This window comes from Melozone crissalis, unplaced genomic scaffold (genome assembly GCF_028551555.1).
Source record: "Melozone crissalis strain CALT ecotype California unplaced genomic scaffold, PUWL_Pcris_2 ptg000247l_1, whole genome shotgun sequence".
NCBI classification, from domain to species: domain Eukaryota; kingdom Metazoa; phylum Chordata; class Aves; order Passeriformes; family Passerellidae; genus Melozone; species Melozone crissalis.
Window position 1 is genome coordinate 692,192 of NW_026536006.1, and position 16,200 is coordinate 708,391.

General features: G+C 53.7%; 2 protein-coding genes across 2 annotated transcripts in view; one reads left to right on the forward strand and one right to left on the reverse strand.

Moving 5' to 3' along the window:
- The window catches only part of GOLGA7 (golgin A7), a 270,030-nt gene that overhangs the window by 18,020 nt on the left and 235,810 nt on the right, over nucleotides 1–16,200 (reverse strand). The window lies entirely within an intron of this gene.
- SFRP1 (secreted frizzled related protein 1) lies at nucleotides 319–14,341 on the forward strand. Its single transcript, XM_054294367.1, has 3 exons — nucleotides 319–853; nucleotides 5,650–5,727; nucleotides 13,235–14,341. Exons 1-3 carry the CDS (start codon nucleotides 319–321, stop codon nucleotides 13,555–13,557), a joined length of 936 nt encoding a protein of 311 aa, XP_054150342.1. The 3' UTR covers nucleotides 13,558–14,341.

Below are 16,200 nucleotides of genomic sequence, written 5' to 3' on the forward strand. Positions count from 1 at the left end.
GCGCTGGGCGGGGCGGGGCGGGGCGGGCTGGGCTGCTGCGGTCGCTGATTGACAGCGGCGGGCCAGCGCGCGGCGGGCGGCGCGGCGCTGATTGGCTGCCGCGGGCTCACAAACCCGCGGCGCGGCCGGAGCGCGGCCAGAGCGGGGCCGGGGCCGGGGCGGCGGGAGGGCGGCGGGGCTGTGAGGGGCTCGGCGGGCAGCGAGCTCGGGGCGGCGAGCTCGGGGCAGCGAAGGCGCTGCGAGGAGAGTCCCCAGGGGCGGCCGCCGGCAGCGGGGAGTCCCCGGTGCTGTCGGGGCCACCGTCGGCGGGTGGCGGCGATGGGCAGCGTGAGGGGGCCCGGTGGGGCCGCCGTGCGTGCGGTGCTGTCGGTGGCCGCCGGGCTGCTGGCGTGCGGCGTGGCCAGCGAGTACGACTATGTCAGCTACCAGTCAGACCTGGGCCCTTACCCTGGCGGGCGCTTCTACGCCAAACCCCACCAGTGCGTGGCCATCCCCGCCGACCTGCGGCTGTGCCACAGCGTGGGCTACGACAAGATGGTGCTGCCCAACCTGCTGGACCACGAGACCATGGCCGAGGTGAAGCACCAGGCGAGCAGCTGGGTGCCGCTGCTCAACAAGAATTGCCATATGGGCACCCAGGTCTTCCTCTGCTCCCTGTTTGCCCCCGTCTGCCTGGACCGGCCGGTCTACCCGTGCCGCTGGCTCTGCGAGGCCGTGCGTGACTCCTGCGAGCCTGTCATGCAGTTCTTTGGCTTCTTCTGGCCAGAGATGCTCAAGTGTGACCAGTTCCCCCAGGACGACGTCTGCATTGCTATGACAGCTCCCAATGCCACCGAGGTCTCCAGGCCCAAAGGTAAGGCATGGCTTGTGCTGCAGCCTTGCTCCTGGCGCTCCTCTCTGAGCTGGCAGGGCAGGAGGGGACCACACTGGACTGGAGGGGTTCTTGTGGCAGGAGGAGGCTCCCCTGAGCTCTTCTTCTTGGCAGCAGCTCTCCTCTAGCCTCTGAGCACTCTCCTGTCCCAAAGGAGGTGGGATGCCCTGCCAGCTCCTCATCCCTATCCCGGAGCTTTGGCTCTTTGGAGCATGGTGGGGTTGTGCCTGTTCTGATCCCTGCATGGTCACTAGGGCTGGGCTCCAGCCCTGATGGACCAAGGTGTGACCCTCCATCCTCAGATCCTGCACTGTCCTGGCTCTGCTTCCTGAACCAGGCTGCTCTGGGCAGCTGGAGGATGTGTGGTGTCCACAGCACAAAGTGTTGGCTGATGAAGCCAGCAGTGACAGCAGTCCTGGCTGTCCCCACATCCAGTGCAATCCTAAGGCATGCACTGGAGATCCAGCCCTGCCTTGGGTGGGCTGTGAGCTGGAAGAGGGAGAAAAGAACCTGCCCAAAAACAACTGGGGAAAGTGAACGTGGTTCGTGTTTGTTTCCATTGCGTGCAGCACGTTTCTGCGGTGCCAGACTGGCTTGTTCAAGTTGCAGTGAGTCTGGCTTGTTGGAAAGTTGAAAATAAATAAATATCCCGGTGTCACTTGAGGGGTTGCTATTGGAGCGCTGTGAAAGGCAGGCAGGAGGAATGTTTGTCGAGGGAGATGGCAGAGGGCTCTGAGAGAGTGCAGTGCTTAAGGGAATTGAAGGGAATTGTCACTCCTGATTCCTCAGGCATTCGGGAGGAGCCCGGCACAGGCAGGGAGGGGGCTGAGTGCTTTCAGTGCCTTCTGTGCTGTGTCAGACTCGTCTGCCCTTTGCAGTTACCTGTACAGACAAAAGCTGCGTGTGCTGCTCGACTGGGAGAGGTAACCCAGCTACAGGGAACTGTGCAGTGTCATCCTGCCCATCTTGGAAGGACTCAGACTTCAGAGAGACCCTGTGATAGAGGAGAGGAGAGGGGTGACAGCCTCAGGGGTCTCCAGGAGCTGTGGAGGGCAGTGCAGAGCAGTGGCACGGTGACTGTGGCATGGCAGGACACCCAGAGGAGCTGTGTCACATCTCAGTGACATCCAGAGGCAGGTGGGATGTGAAGTTTGTCCCAGTGCCAGGGGGAAAATGGGGGCCTGATCTCCTTGCCAGGGACCAGCCTCTCCCCACAGCCATTCTGGCTTCCTTGTCATGGCTTGCCCTTCCTGCTGGAGAAACCTCCTTGTTTTCCAGGAATGCTCTGAATTAAATACGTATTATATGAACCTGGACCCTTGGTCAAGACCACAGCCGTGTTCCGTGTTGCAGGTACAAAGGTTGCTTTTATTTCCCCAGGGACTTGCAGCCAAGCATGCTCCAGGGACAGCTGGGTGTGAGCTGCCCCTTCCTGGGTCTGAACAGAGCCTGAGCTGTGTGCAGGTCATTCATTTTACAGACATTAACGAGCCAGGACCTGGGAACAGCCTCCTAAAGGAGCAGCATCTGCCAGGTTTTCCTTTCCACTGAGTAGTTTAACGATTTCTCTTCACCTTTTGGACCTGGGGTGGGACACTGCTGCTTTCTTGTGGTGCCTCAAACAGTTTGGAGTGGAAAAAAGCAAACTCCAAGTGAATTGCAGCCACTGGTGTGATGTGAAGCAGCACTGCTGGATGTCCTGAATGCCACAGAAGCTCTCTTATAACGCACCCACTGCTTCAGCTCTGGAACTGCCACCCCCTGCAGATGTCAAGTGACATCCTGGGTGACCTGCAGCTCAGTTCTTGTCCCTGTGCTGCTTGGGGTACTTGTCTACCCGAGTTCTGCACCCTGTCTGTGTTTTCTGTCAGCACCAAGTCCTTTGCTCTTGGGCACAGGGGTGTTTCCTGTTGATCCAGAGAGGGTCAGAACCAAGCAGTGTCCCCCCTTTTTCTCTTGGCACTAATAAGAACAAACCCTTTCAGTATTTTCCCCCGTTAACACCTTGAAATTGGAATTTGTTTCTGCCTCTCAAAGAGCTGACCTGCTGAATTCCTTTCTCCTTAAGCACAGGCAGTAAAGCCTGCAGGCCCACAGGATGCATCAGGGGAGTTGCAGATTAATACAGCATTACACATTCCTTCTCTTGCCCCTGGAGTAAGCTGGCTCTGCAGCCAGGCTTTGCAAAAATGGTCAGCAGGGAACAAGGGAGCTGCAGGCAGCTGAGATTGTGCTGGGGGTTTGCAGATGGGCCCCAGCCAAGCTGCAGTGGGGCCTGAGGGTGGGCTGGGGATGGCTGCTCAGTGCCTCAGGAGGGATGGGTGCAATGCAAACAGGCTTGCAGGTTTGGGGCAGCTCCACAGAACAGCTTTCTTGGGGCACAGAGCTGTGCAGGAGCTGGGCCCCCAACATTAATGTTCCTGATGTAGTGTGATGTGGTGATCCAGAGCACAGCACAGTTTTTCTTCCCATTGCCAGCAGGACTGGAGGCAGGATTGGAGGATGGGTTGATTTAAATTGGATATAAGGAGGAAGTTTTTCACAGTGAGGGTTGTAAAACGCTGGCACAGATTATCTAGGAACAAGGTGGATGCCCCATGCTTGTAAATATTCCTGGTCAAGGACTCTGAGCAGCCTGATCAAGGTTGTTGATTAGGGCATGGGGAATGTGCATAAATGAAGCTGCTGCCTCTGGAGGGGGCTGTCCAGAGGGTCTCAGCTCCTGCCCTCAGGATGCTGCTGCCTCCTGGTGCAGCAAGGCAGGGGTCTCTGCCACCTTGGCTGTGTCACAGCCTGTCCAGGGGCTGCTGGAGCACAGCTAGAACAAAGCCTGTATTTGCACCATGGAACAATGACTCTTATTTTCCATTTTTGTTTGCTTTTTTTCCCCTATTTTAATAGGTTGCCTGGAAAGCTCATCGAGTGGTGGCTTTCATGTTTGTCTGGCTTTGCCAGCCTCATGTGCACTTGGGCTGCTGAGACATTGAAGTGCTTGCCATGGCAGGAAGCCCAGCTTGTTCCCCAGCTCAGTGATGAACTCCTGGCTGTGCAGCACATGGAGGGCTGAGCCTGTGTCACCTTCCTGTGAGCCCCCTCTCTCCCTTGTCACGAGCACAGTAAATATTTCTTTCCACAGCTGGAAAGAAATATTCTGACTGTGGATGTCATCCTATCTCCAAAGGCTGGCTCCTGCCTGTGTCACTCTGAGATGGTGACAGTGGCACTTGCATGTCAGGGTTCTGGCAGGAGGGGTTACCCAGGGATGGGCAGCTCTCAGAGGTACAGAGGGTGTGGATGTTGGTGCTGGGAAGGCTGGCTCGTGGCTTGCACACAGGAGCAAGCACCAGGCCAGTTGCTGTGCATGTGTGGTTAATAAAATCATGGTGCACATCCCCAGGAATCAGCGTTTGGCACAGAAGAGGTTTGGGGGTGGCGACAGGGAAGGAAAAAGCCACAGAAAACAAAAGTCTGGCCTGAATCCCCGTGGGGCATCTGAGGCTGAGGAGACACCACAGCATGGTCATGGCTGTGCCTCCCTGGCTCTGCTCTCCTTTCTGAGACACCTCTCTGCTTTTTCTCTCCAGCAATGCTGTGGCTTTGCTGGCCTGGCTGAGGGCTGGAAGGCCATGAGTGCTCTGTTTACTGGCAGATGTTTTGCTGCAGTGTTGTCCCTGAGAATAACTCCCTTGTGTGGGAAGAGCCCTCAGTCTTGCTGGACCGGGAACAAGCAGCATCTCCCAGCTCAATAAATTAATCTGCCAGTAGCTCCAATCTACGTCTGTGCTGCTGGGTGGTCTGCCCCAAGTGCAGATGGGGACTTGGAAACAGAGTCTTGTTCTCTGGGTGAAGTGAGATTTCCTCCCAGGACGGATCCCAGTGAAATCCCCTGGGCTGGCATTCCCCAAGAGGGAGATGTTGACCTCTGCCAGCAGCTGCCAAGCAGAGGTGGCTCTGCTCTGCTGGAGCCATGAGGGTGAAGCAAAAGAGAGGGTGGTCACTCTTGGCGGTGGCTGGTCACTCTTGGCGGTGGCTGGTCACTCCTGGCGGTGGGTGGCCGCTGCTGGCGGTGGGTGACCACTCCTGGTGGTGGATGGCCACTCTTGGCGGTGGGGTGACCACTCTAGATGGTGGATGGCCACTCTTTGTGGTGGGGTGGCCACTCGTGGTGGTGAATGGCCACTCCTGGTGGGGCAGCACCCACAAGAGCTGTGCTGCTCCATCCCCAGCCTGTGCTGCTCTGGCACAGGGCAGGAGGGAGGGTAGTGGGGTTTTCCTGGGCAGTCTGTGGTCCCCAGTAGTGAGGGGAGCACTGAACTGGGCTGTGCCAGTCCTGACCCCCTTGCCTGGCACCACCTGGGCACACTTGAGCCATCTCTGGGCAGCATCCTCCTGCTGTGCTGGGGTTGGGGCATCGTGTGCCTGCCTTGGCATGCAGCAGGCCATGGCCCATGCCCCTTGGCAAGCTCTTCCCTCAGCTGAGAGCTCCTTTCTGTGCCAGTGCTGTCCTTTTAGCAGCTGCCTGTGCCTGCCCTGGGGCCACTGGCAGCACTGTGTGGGGCTGGCAGCAGGCTGCCTGTGCCCAGGGCTGCCCTGGGAGCCAGTGGATGGTTCTGGGTGTTGTCCCACACCTCTGGGAGCTGGGAACCCGTGCCAGGGTGCATGGGCATGGATCCCCTTCAGGGGTGAGTCTGACAGCATGGCCAGTCTGGCTCTGTGCTGCTGCTTCCTCTGGCTGCCTGCCACCTCTCAATTGTCTTCACTTCTTTTTCTCTCGCCAGGAACCACCGTGTGTCCCCCTTGTGACAATGAGATGAAGTCAGAGGCCATCGTGGAGCACCTGTGTGCCAGCGAGTTTGGTAAGGAGGAGCACTCCAGCCATTCTGGGCACAGGCAGCATGACTCCTGTGTGGCTGGATTGGAGCTGCCACCTTGCCCTGCCCACCGTGGTGCTGTGTGTCCTGCAGTCTGTCCCCAAAGCCAGCCCCGTGTGCCTCTAGATGTCACTGTGGGCATGCAGAGGTGGACTTTGTTAAAAAACACAAAGCTGCTCGAAGGCTTTGTCCTAAATGAGTGAGTGAGACAATCAGTGGTAAACTGAACTACTTCATTTAGAAAAAAAAAAGATTATCACGAGGAAATATATTGGCTTTCTCAGATCAAACCCAGAATTAACTGCTTTTGACATCCTTGCTGGTGTATGTAACCTTCCAGGAAGATTATTAAAGGCATATTGAGCAAGGTGTGCATTCCTGGGGGATTAGCACTTGAATGTGCCCTGTACCAGAGCGTGCTTATGCAAACCCAAACCTGCTCTGCGTGCTGGTGTGCTCCCCTTTCTGCTGGAAATGAATTCTCAACTGTCCTGCAGATTGGCTATGCCACAAGTCTTCAGTCCAGCCCAGACTTTTTCTAACAGGGAAAAGCACCAACAGGAACACCCATGTCACGGTTTCCCAGGAATGTGCATACTTCTGGCTTGGCTGGGGAATGGAGGCAGACACTCAGTGCTTGGCCTGCCTGGGGAGTGGGAGGTGCTGAGTGCTCTGAGCTCTGCTCTGGGCAGGCCATGGCAGCTGGAGCAGAGCTGCCCCTGCCTCAGGGCACACACAGGGAGGGAGGAACAGCCTCTGGGATCAGGAGCTCCCTGCCTCCTTGCAGTGCTGCACAGGCATTGCCCCAGTCCAGTGTTGGAATTTATAAAGTTAGAAGGTTTTTAGGAAATAGTTAAAAAAGTATGTAAGTCTTAGATTGGAGTTTCGTTAGCATTGTAGATACAGTAAAAAAGTTTTCCATGCAAGTAGAAAAGTTTTTAAAGCAGTAGACGTGACAAATAACAATAACGATTCCAAACAAGAGGAACTTGTGTTTGGAATTGCTGAGCTGGGGAATCCTTGTCCCAGAGAAGGAGAGGGCTCACTGCAATACCTGTCCCTTGCAGAGGTGTGCAAGGAGTGAGCCAAGGGGGTGTCCTTCCTACTGGGAAGGGAAATACAAACTTAACTGCATGCTTGACGTGAGTTTCTGCTGCTCTGGGACAGTTCCAGCAGGGTGCAGAGGCCAAAGCAGAGGAATTCCCTGCCTCAGCAGAGCTTGGGTCAGTGACTTGCCCACAGTGTTCCTGGGAAAGACACTGGGGACAGTGTCCTCCAAAGGATGGATTATTTCCTGGCAGATGTGGCCAGCTGGGGAGCAGGAACAGGGATGGGATGGTCCTACCTGTGCCCTGTGAGGGAAGGGAAGGCAATGCAGGGGTGAGAGGGATGTCTCAGAGGAGGGAGTGGCAATGGCTTCAGGAAGTTTTCCCAAAGCACAGTGTACGGCCCTTGGATCTTTGTTTAGTCTTGGGGGTTGCTGTCCTGGGGTGATTTCTCAAGGAGAGCTGTTTATCTGGCACTGTTCTGAACTCCCAAACCTTCAGGCTGAGCTTTCTCATGCACGTCCCCCAAGGTAAACACTGGCAGCTGACAGGTTACAGATCCTCAGCAGAGCCAGACATGTACAATAAATGTTTAAACTAACATGTGCTGCACGGGGCAGCTGTTGGTAAGTTTTACACTGATTCCTGCTGTTCCTGCAGATTTTCTCTTACATCCCAGCAGCTTGGTACAGCAAAGAGGTGAGGACCACTTTGCCCAGCACAGATGCGTGGCTATGGCTGTGTAGCTTAGAGCGCAGAGCCAAGATAGGATAACACCAAGGAGGAGGCTGACCAGGGGTGCAGATAGTTTGTGTCAGCCTCTCTTCTTCCCAGCAGTGCAGGAAGTGAGCACAAACTGCAAAGACAAGGCAGGAGAGGATTTTGGACAAGATTCTGCTCTGTTCTTCCCAGCAGTGCTGCAGTGAGCTGTGAACCCAAACTGCAAAGACAAGGGCATGAGAGAATTTTGGACAAGATGCTGGGAGTCTCAGGGATGCCAGGAGCATGCCAGCCTTGTGGTGCAGCAGAAATCTGGGTTCTGCTGCAGATGTGTGGCTGTGCCAGTTGGAAGTGGCTGTGTAGCTTAGAGTGCAGATCCAAGATGGGATAACACCAAGGGGGATGAAGGAGGAGGCTGACCAGGGGTGCAGATAGTTTGTGTCAGCCTCTGTTCTTCCCAGCAGTGCAGGAACAGAGCTGTGAACCCAAACTGCAAAGACAAGGGCATGAGAGAATTTTGGACAAGATGCTGTGGGTCACAGGGGTGCCAGGAGCATGCCAGCCTTGTGGTGCAGCACAGCTGTGGGTTCTGCTGCAGATGTGTGGCTGTGCCAGTTGGAAGTGGCTGTGTAGCCCAGAGTACAGAGCCAAGATGGGATAACACCAAGGGGGATGAAGGAGGAGGCTGACCAGGGGTGCAAATAGTTTGTTTTAGGCTCTGTTCTTCCCAGCAGTGTAAGAAGTGAGCACAAACTGCAAAGACAAGGCAGGAGAGGATCTTGGACAAGATGCTGGGGGTCAGAGGGGTGCCAGGAGACTGCCCCAACCTCGTGGTGCAGCAGAACTCTGGGTTCACCTTTGAGCAAGGATGAATGAGCACTCTGGGATGCTGCTTTAGGCAGCTGGGCTGTTCCTCTGAGATTAAACAGCTTTGGGGTGGTGTCAGTGAGGGGTGCCAGAGCTCAGAGCAGCACAGGGGCTGGGTCAGGTACATGGGGGTGACTGCAGGGTGGATTTCAGTGTGAGGCAGCACTGGAAGCAAGAGGAAGCAGAGATGGGGCTCCAGAGCCCCCACAGCCACCTCCCCCAGCTGCCCTGGGCTGCAGCCAGCGCTGGTTTCTTACTCCAGGAGTTCATTCCACGCTCTGTTTCTCTTAGTGATTTTATTTATTGTTTCTGCCCTTTCTCTGGGGTCTGGGGGGATCCTGCTGAACGGGCTCTGTGGCACTGGGGACTGCAGAACAATCAATACATGCTGTTTATTTTTCCTCTGTGACTGACAGGCCCTTGCCTGCAGCCTTCTCCTGTTACAGCCCTAATGTGTCTTCTGGCAGGTTTCTTCCTTCTCAGTGATTTCCAAAGGAAGGAAAACGAGGCTGAAGGAACAGTGGAGCTTTCCCTTCCCTCACATGAGGTGCTGGAGTGGGGCCCCAGCAGAGACAGCATCCTAGTTCTGTGCTGAAAAAGAGGGGTGAGAGCAGGGTTGTGAGCAGGGCACAGGGGTTCTGCTCTCAGCTGGTGACCCCCCAGAGCAGTGCTGTCCTTGGAGAAGGCTGGAACTGTGTGTGTCCCATGAAAATAAATGGTAAGAAGGGCTTGTGGGTGAAATGTTGATCCTGCAGCCCTCTTGGTGCTGCCAGCAGTGTCACAGCTGCTGGACTGGAAAGGTGGATAATTGAAAAGTTATCCACAGTTATCCTGCTGTGGAGAACTCCCCATGGGTCAGCTCCTGCCTGGCAGCCCCAGCTGAAGGTGAAATCTGTCTGAGCAAGCCTGTCCTGGGATCCCAGAGTGATCCTGGCCCTTCTCCCTGGCTGCTGAGACAGATTTGGTGTGGCACGGGGGGGATGGAAAGGCCAAGGCTCCCAGTGAGGAGGAAGCTGTTTGCTTTGGCAGCTCTGCTGGGTGCTGGAGCCAAGACTCAAAGCATCCTGCTCCAGCCTTTTGCCTGGCAAAAAGGGCTGGGGGGACGCCAGGAATCACAGAATCACAGAATTTCTAGGTTGGAAGAGACCTTTAAGATCATCGAGTCCAACCCATGTTCTAACACCTCAGCTAGATCATGGCACCAAGCGCCACATCCAGTCTTTTTTTAAACTCTTCGAGGGATGGTGACTCTACCACTTCCCTGGGTAGATGATTCCAGTATTTGACCACTCTTTCTGTAAAATACTTCCTCCTTAAGAGGAGGAGAGCTGCTGCAGCGCCAGGGTCCCCCAACAAATATTCTAGGAAAGCCAGAACTTGGAGGCTGCCTCCTTCTAGAAGTTGGTGGTGAGCTCTTGGAGTGGGATGAGCCCTGGAATGAGTGGGATGAGCCCTGAAGAAGCTGGTGCTGTTCCCAAAAACCCTCAGGCACCTCTTCTCTGGTGTTGGCCAAAGCTGTGTGTCTGTCCTGCCACTGTGGAACCCAGCTCTCACTCCTGGGAATCTCATGTGGGTTGGAACTTAGGGAATGTGGCCCAATTCAGGGGAATTTGGGGAGCCAGAGGAGTGAGGGCTGAGCAGAGATCATCCTCAGCCTGCAGCACCAAAGGCAGGTAAGCTTGGTGCTCCATGAGCTGTGCTTACCTGGGCAGCACTGCAGGTAAACACTGCTGGCATTGCTGGTGGAAAAAACAGAGCCTGACACAAACTATTTGCACCCCTGGTCAGCCTCCTCCTTCATCCCCATCTTGGCTCTGTGTGCTGCTCTGCACGAGCAGCCTTTGGATGAGGTTTTGGTTTACATCTGGATTTATGGTTCCCCTGGGCAGCTCCCATGAACCTGCACTGCTCACAAAGTGCAGTGTGCAGGGAAGGGAGCAGCTGTGAGCTCCCACAGCTCAGGATTACCAGCCCTTCTTTGTCTTCATGCTGTGTGATGCTTGGACTAGATCAACACCTCAGCTAGCTGGCAGATCCTTTTCTTCCTCCAGCAAAAAGGATCAAATTTTCAGTGATTTCAGCAGAGCAAAAAAGCCATTTTGCAGAAATCTCTTATTGTGCTGTTGTAGTGGTGTTTCACACCCCTCCCTGTTTTATCCCTCCTGCCCTGGCCACCTCTCTTTTCACTGCAAGGGCTCCAGTCAGCTTGAATAAAGGAATTGAGGCTGATATTGAGGGGTTGCTGCTGCCCAGTCGGTGTCATGGAGCTTGGAGCTGCTTGAAAACCCCTTCCTTCATTTTCCAGCTCTGTTGCAAACTGATCTGGTTCAGCATCTTTAGCTCCTTAAATTCAGGAGTTTCTTTAGCTCCTGAATTTGGAAAACAGATGGAATGAAAATTTCACTTAGGTTTCCAGTCCTAGATTGGAAACCTAGATTGGATTGGATTGCTGTTGTATACTTTCTGATGCAATAGCAGTGAACTTGACAAGGATCTTGGCAAACCTAAGGGATGTTTTTGGCACAGGGGCAGGCAAACACCCGTGCTGCTGTTGTCAGGGTGGTGACACTGAGTCCCTGCTGCCTGCTCAGCGTTGTCACTGTGCTGTCCTGCTGCCATGTGTGTCTGGAGCAGTGTGAGCAGTGCTCCTGCCCAGGAAGCAGCACGGGTTCACTGCTGTGTGTTCCAGCAGAGCAGGACTTCAAGGAGTGATGCTGTGAGGATCCATCTCCCTGCCAGAGCCAGAGCTTCTTGGGGACTGCCTGCAGCTGCCCTGAGACTCCAATGGGGAGGGACAGCAGCCAAGCAATCACCTCTCTGAGCACTGGTTATCTGCAGCTCTGGAGTAAACTCCCAAATGATGAAAATATGTTAGCAATTTTGCTCCATATGTGCTTTTCCCCAAAAAACGAGGCAGAGCCAAATGGCGCTGAAATGATGTTTTAATGTACAACACATTTTCGTCGTTTTTCCCATGTAGGCAAAATTCCTCTTCATGGTCATGGCAAAAAACCTTTTTTTTTTCTTTTTTTGGGGTGGGGGGTGTTGTGATTAACTCAGGAAAATGCTGAACCCAAAGAGGGGAGGATATTTTCCATGGAAATTGTATCAGACCAACTTTCCTTCTCCCAGGCACATGCTGGGATCTCCACAGCTCTGATGCTGTGACATCCAGTGCTTGCAAACTTGTTTCACAGGCACCTGAGGGCCGGTGTGACTGCAAACAAATGCTTGAGAAGCCAAATTGACCTTTTAAATGATCCTTTCAAGAGTCTCTCCATGCCTCTAGAGCAGGGAAATCACCTCATTTACTCAGTTAACATTTGTGCTTGGCAGCTGAACAAGTTCCACTCTCAAATGGGAAGTGCTGGGTGCTTTGTGCAGGAAGGGGAACAAAGATTTCAGTGTTTTACCTTGGTGCTCTCCTGGGCATGGGGCAGCTCCTGTGTGGAATTTTCAGGCAATCCTGACATGGGAAGAGATGAGAATCTTGACTCCATGTTTCAGAAGGCTGATTTATTATTTTATGATATATATTGTACGAAAAGAAAATGATATATTAAAACTATATCACTAAAGAATAGAAGAATATCACTAAAGAATAAAATAAAAGAATATCACTAAAGAATAGAAGAAAGGATTTCATCAGAAGGGTAGCAAGGAAGGGAAAGAATGAAATGATAATGAAATCTTGTGGCTGCTCACAGCTCGACACAGGTGGCTGTCATTGCTCATCAAGTAAAAACAATTCACATGCTGGGTAAGCATAAATCACATTTCAAAGCAGCAAAACATGGAGAAGCTGAAGGTTCTCAGGAGAAAAGATCCTAACGAAAGGATTTTTTGTAAAATATGTCTGTGACATTCCCCCTCAGGTGCAAGGGTATGGGTGTCATGCCCAAGTCATGGCCAGGGTGATGCCATGGAGGAGCAGGAGGATTCAGGAGCAGAGAAGGGAGAAGGGGATGCAGGAGGGGAGCAGGGCACTGTGTGTGTGCAGAGGGATGTCGCTGAACGACACGAAAGAACACAAGCACACCACCGCTCTCAAGGTGAAGGGAAAAAAGGGAAGTTTTATTCTCTGACTCCAATATTTATAGTTTTACAAAAGTGACAGCGGATTGGAAGGTGACAGTGACACCTCTGCAATGACACAGGTCAAACCAACAGTCCATCAACTCTCTCCTCCTCCATAAAGGAATGAAAAACAATGAGTTATTTACAGAAAGTGTGTGAGAAAGTTCACTACAAGAATGTCAACATCAGAAGGCTTAGAAAATCTTAAAAAACCAGGGTGACAGAGGGACAGGGAGAAGGGGATGCAGGAGGGGAGCAGGGCACTGTGTGTGTGCAGGGGGACAGGGGATGCAGGAGGGGAGCAGGGCACTGTGTGTGTGCAGGGGGACAGGGGATGCAGGAGGGGAGCAGGGCACTGTGTGTGTGCAGGGGGACAGGGGATGCAGGAGGGGAGCAGGGCACTCTGTGTGTGCAGGGGGACAGGGAGAAGGGGATGCAGGAGGGGAGCAGGGCACTCTGTGTGTGCAGGGGGACAGGGGATGCAGGAGGGGAGCAGGGCACTGTGTGTGTGCAGGGGGACAGGGGATGCAGGAGGGGAGCAGGGCACTGTGTGTGTGCAGGGGGACAGGGAGAAGGGGATGCAGGAGGGGAGCAGGACACTGTGTGTGTGCAGAGGGACGGGGAGAAGGGGATGCAGGAGGGGAGCAGGACACTGTGTGTGTGCAGGGGGACAGGGACATTGCTGCTGTCACTGCTGCCCCTCAGCCTCACAAAGCAGAGGCTTTGTGCCCCTGAAAGCTGCTTAGGAGTTTTGTTTTCCCCTCTCCCATCTTGTTTTGCAGCTCTGAAGATGACCATAAAGGAAGTGAAGAAGGAGAACGGGGACAAGATGATCATTCCACGCAAGAGGAAGGCGCTGAAGCTGGGGCCCATCCGCAAGAAGAACCTGAAGAAGCTGGTGCTGTTCCTGAAGAACGGGGCAGACTGTCCCTGCCACCAGCTGGACAACCTCAGCCACCACTTCCTCATCATGGGCCGCCAGGTGAAGACCCAGTACCTGCTGACAGCCATCTACAAGTGGGACAAGAAGAACAAAGAGTTCAAGAAGTTCATGAAGAAGATGAAGTCGCCCGACTGCCCCACGTTCCCGTCCGTGTTCAAGTGATGCCCTGGCTGCAGGAGGGAGGGAGAGCCCCTCCCTGGACCTGCCCAGGTGGGCACAGCGGCTCCATCTCGCTGCTCCGCTGCAGGGATGCTGGAGCCCAGCCCTCCTGCTGCTCCATCCTGCTCCTCACAGCTCCCTCAGCCCTCCCAAAGCTTGGCCCGATGGCCTGGGCACGTGCTGCAAGCAGTGGCTGAGCTCACACACCATTTCTGACTGCATTGGTAAAGACCTGTTATTGTACAGACGTTGAAATAGCAGCTGTCAGGTGAAGAGGGCGAGCAGAGGGCTGGGAGGTGATGTTAAGAGCTTGCATGCTTGCAGAAAGGACCCTCGTGGAGCACATCACTCCCATCTTCATGGCTGCAGGATTGCCCTGAATTCCTGTAGGAACCAGAGCTGGCTGATTAGACAGAGATCCTATCTTCATGATCAAAGTTAATAAATGAGTAGTGGAGAACCCATTACAACCTCTGATAAGAATTCCTAGTAGCTAATTGCCCTCACTGTAAAAACATCCCCATTATAGTCTTAACCTGTTTAGTTTAAGCCTTACCCCTGGTTCCTTGTGGTGCCTTGTTGGGCTGGAGCCCTCCCTCACCAGCATCTCTTGTGATGTCCCCCTGGGTGCCTGCCTTGGCATCTGCTGTGCCAGCTGAGCCCCTGGCAGCCTTTGAGCCTCCTCACTGTGCAGTGTGTTGGTGCACTGGCATGGGGAGCAGGGGCAGAGGGGGCTCTGTGCCTCCACCTGTGCCTTTGGCCTTGAGCAGGCCCCTGTCTCAGCAGTGTCCAGCTGAGCTCCCCTAGCTGGGCTGAGCTCCTCTTCCTGGGCTGAGAGAGATTTCCTTCCTGGGCTGGGATCCCCCTAGCTGGGCTGAGATCCCTTCCTGGGCTGGGATCCCCTAGCTGGGCTGAGAGAAATCCCCATCCTGGGCTGAGAGAGATCTCCTTCCTGGGCTGAGCTCTCCTACCTGGGCTGAGATCCCTTCCTGGGCTGAGAGAGATTCCCTTCCTGGGCTGGGATCCCTTAGCTTGGCTGAGATCCCTTCCTGGGCTGAGAGAGATCCCCTACGTGGGCTGAGATCCCCTAGCTGGGCTGAGATCCCTTAGCTGGGCTGAGATCCCTTCCTGGGCTGAGAGAAATCCCCTTCCTGGGCTGGGATCCCCATCCTGGACTGAGCTCCCCTTCTTGGGCTGAGATTCCCCTTCCTGGGCTGAGAGAGATCCCCCATCCTGGGCTGAGATTCCCCTTCCTGGGCTATCTCCCTTCCTGGGCTCAGATCTCCTTCCTGGGCTGATTCCCCACCTAGGCTGAACTTTCCTACCTGGGCTGGGATCCCCTTCCTGGGCTGAGAGAGAGATCCCCCATCCTGGGCTGGGATCTCCTTCCTGGGCTGAGATCTACCTGGGCTGAGATCCCTTTCCTGGGCTGAGCTCTCCTTCCTGGGCTGGGATCCCCTCCTGGCTGTGGCATTTCCCCTGCACAGCTGAGTTCCCCTGAGCTGCTGCTGCCCAGACCTGTCACTCCATTTCAAGCCCAAGCAAAGGTTCAGTTTCTGCCCTGCCTGAGGCTTTGGCTGTGGGGAGCTCATGGCCAGCTCCTCCAGCTTGTGACACTCCTCACTTTATACCAGTGATGTTTTTATAGCTCCTTTAGGCTGCTGGCAGAGTACCAGAGAGCACAAGGCCAAGGACTTTTCCCTGTGGAGCCCCACAGGGGATGTATCATCTCCATCTTCCCCCTTTGCTGTGGGACCCCAGTCTGGGGTTTTTTCTGTTTGATCTGTGACAGCTTGGCTCTCTATCATTATGTCTTTTGTGCCCTAATTGAAATGTCATGTTTGTATGATTTCAAACAGTTTATGAAAGACAAAGAATATCTTACCCAAATGATTACGTTTATCGACCAAGCTGAAATTCATTATTCTGTTAATTGGACTGGTTCTCTTTTTCATAGACCCATACCACTCTGTATTCATTATCCTTCCTCCTTCCATTTAGTATTCTCATCCATCACCAATACTCTGGGAAAGTGAATATCTGATGTCTGAGATAATCCTGTTGTATCACAGTTAAGTGAAATAACAAATCCTCATTTTTGAGGTTTGAACCAAACCCCCTCAAAACTGGTAAATTAATCATTCCTTAGCCTGGGATTGGTGCTTATTTCCCACATGGGGACAGAGCCATGGACTTGGTTGTAGAAGAATTCCATTAACAAGCCAAGTACTCTGAGGAATGATGTTTCACAGCTAACAGAGAGATGGATTTAGGATGTGAACTTTGTAGAGTCCCCTTAGGTTGTCTTACACCACCATTTGTAGTAGTGTTGTTTCTTTATTGCAAAATTAATCATTGTAGATAATGTGCTTTATTAGTGAAGTAAAGAAATAAATAAACCATGGCCTTTAACATCACAGATTGATGAGGTGAAATGATGGAGAGGAGTGGGGAATGGAGGCAGGACATGGTGAGCTGAAGGTGTGGTTCTGAGTGCCCCAAAAAGCAGTGGCAGCACCAAGGAGAAAGAGCTCCCAGACATAAGGAAAAGAATCTTCCAGAGTGTTCACAGGGGTCTGAGGATGAGGGAGGAGACGAGGATCTGACTCCATGTTCCAGAAGGCTTGATTTATTATTTTATGATAT

Coding starts and splice junctions, on each gene's coding strand:
- SFRP1 (XM_054294367.1), top strand. CDS start 319: ATGGGCAGCGTGAGGGGGCCCGGTGGGGCCGCCGTGCGTGCGGTGCTG. Junction 854..5,649: donor CGAGGTCTCCAGGCCCAAAG/GTAAGGCATGGC, acceptor TTCTCTCGCCAG/GAACCACCGTGTGTCCCCCT. Junction 5,728..13,234: donor CCTGTGTGCCAGCGAGTTTG/GTAAGGAGGAGC, acceptor CTTGTTTTGCAG/CTCTGAAGATGACCATAAAG.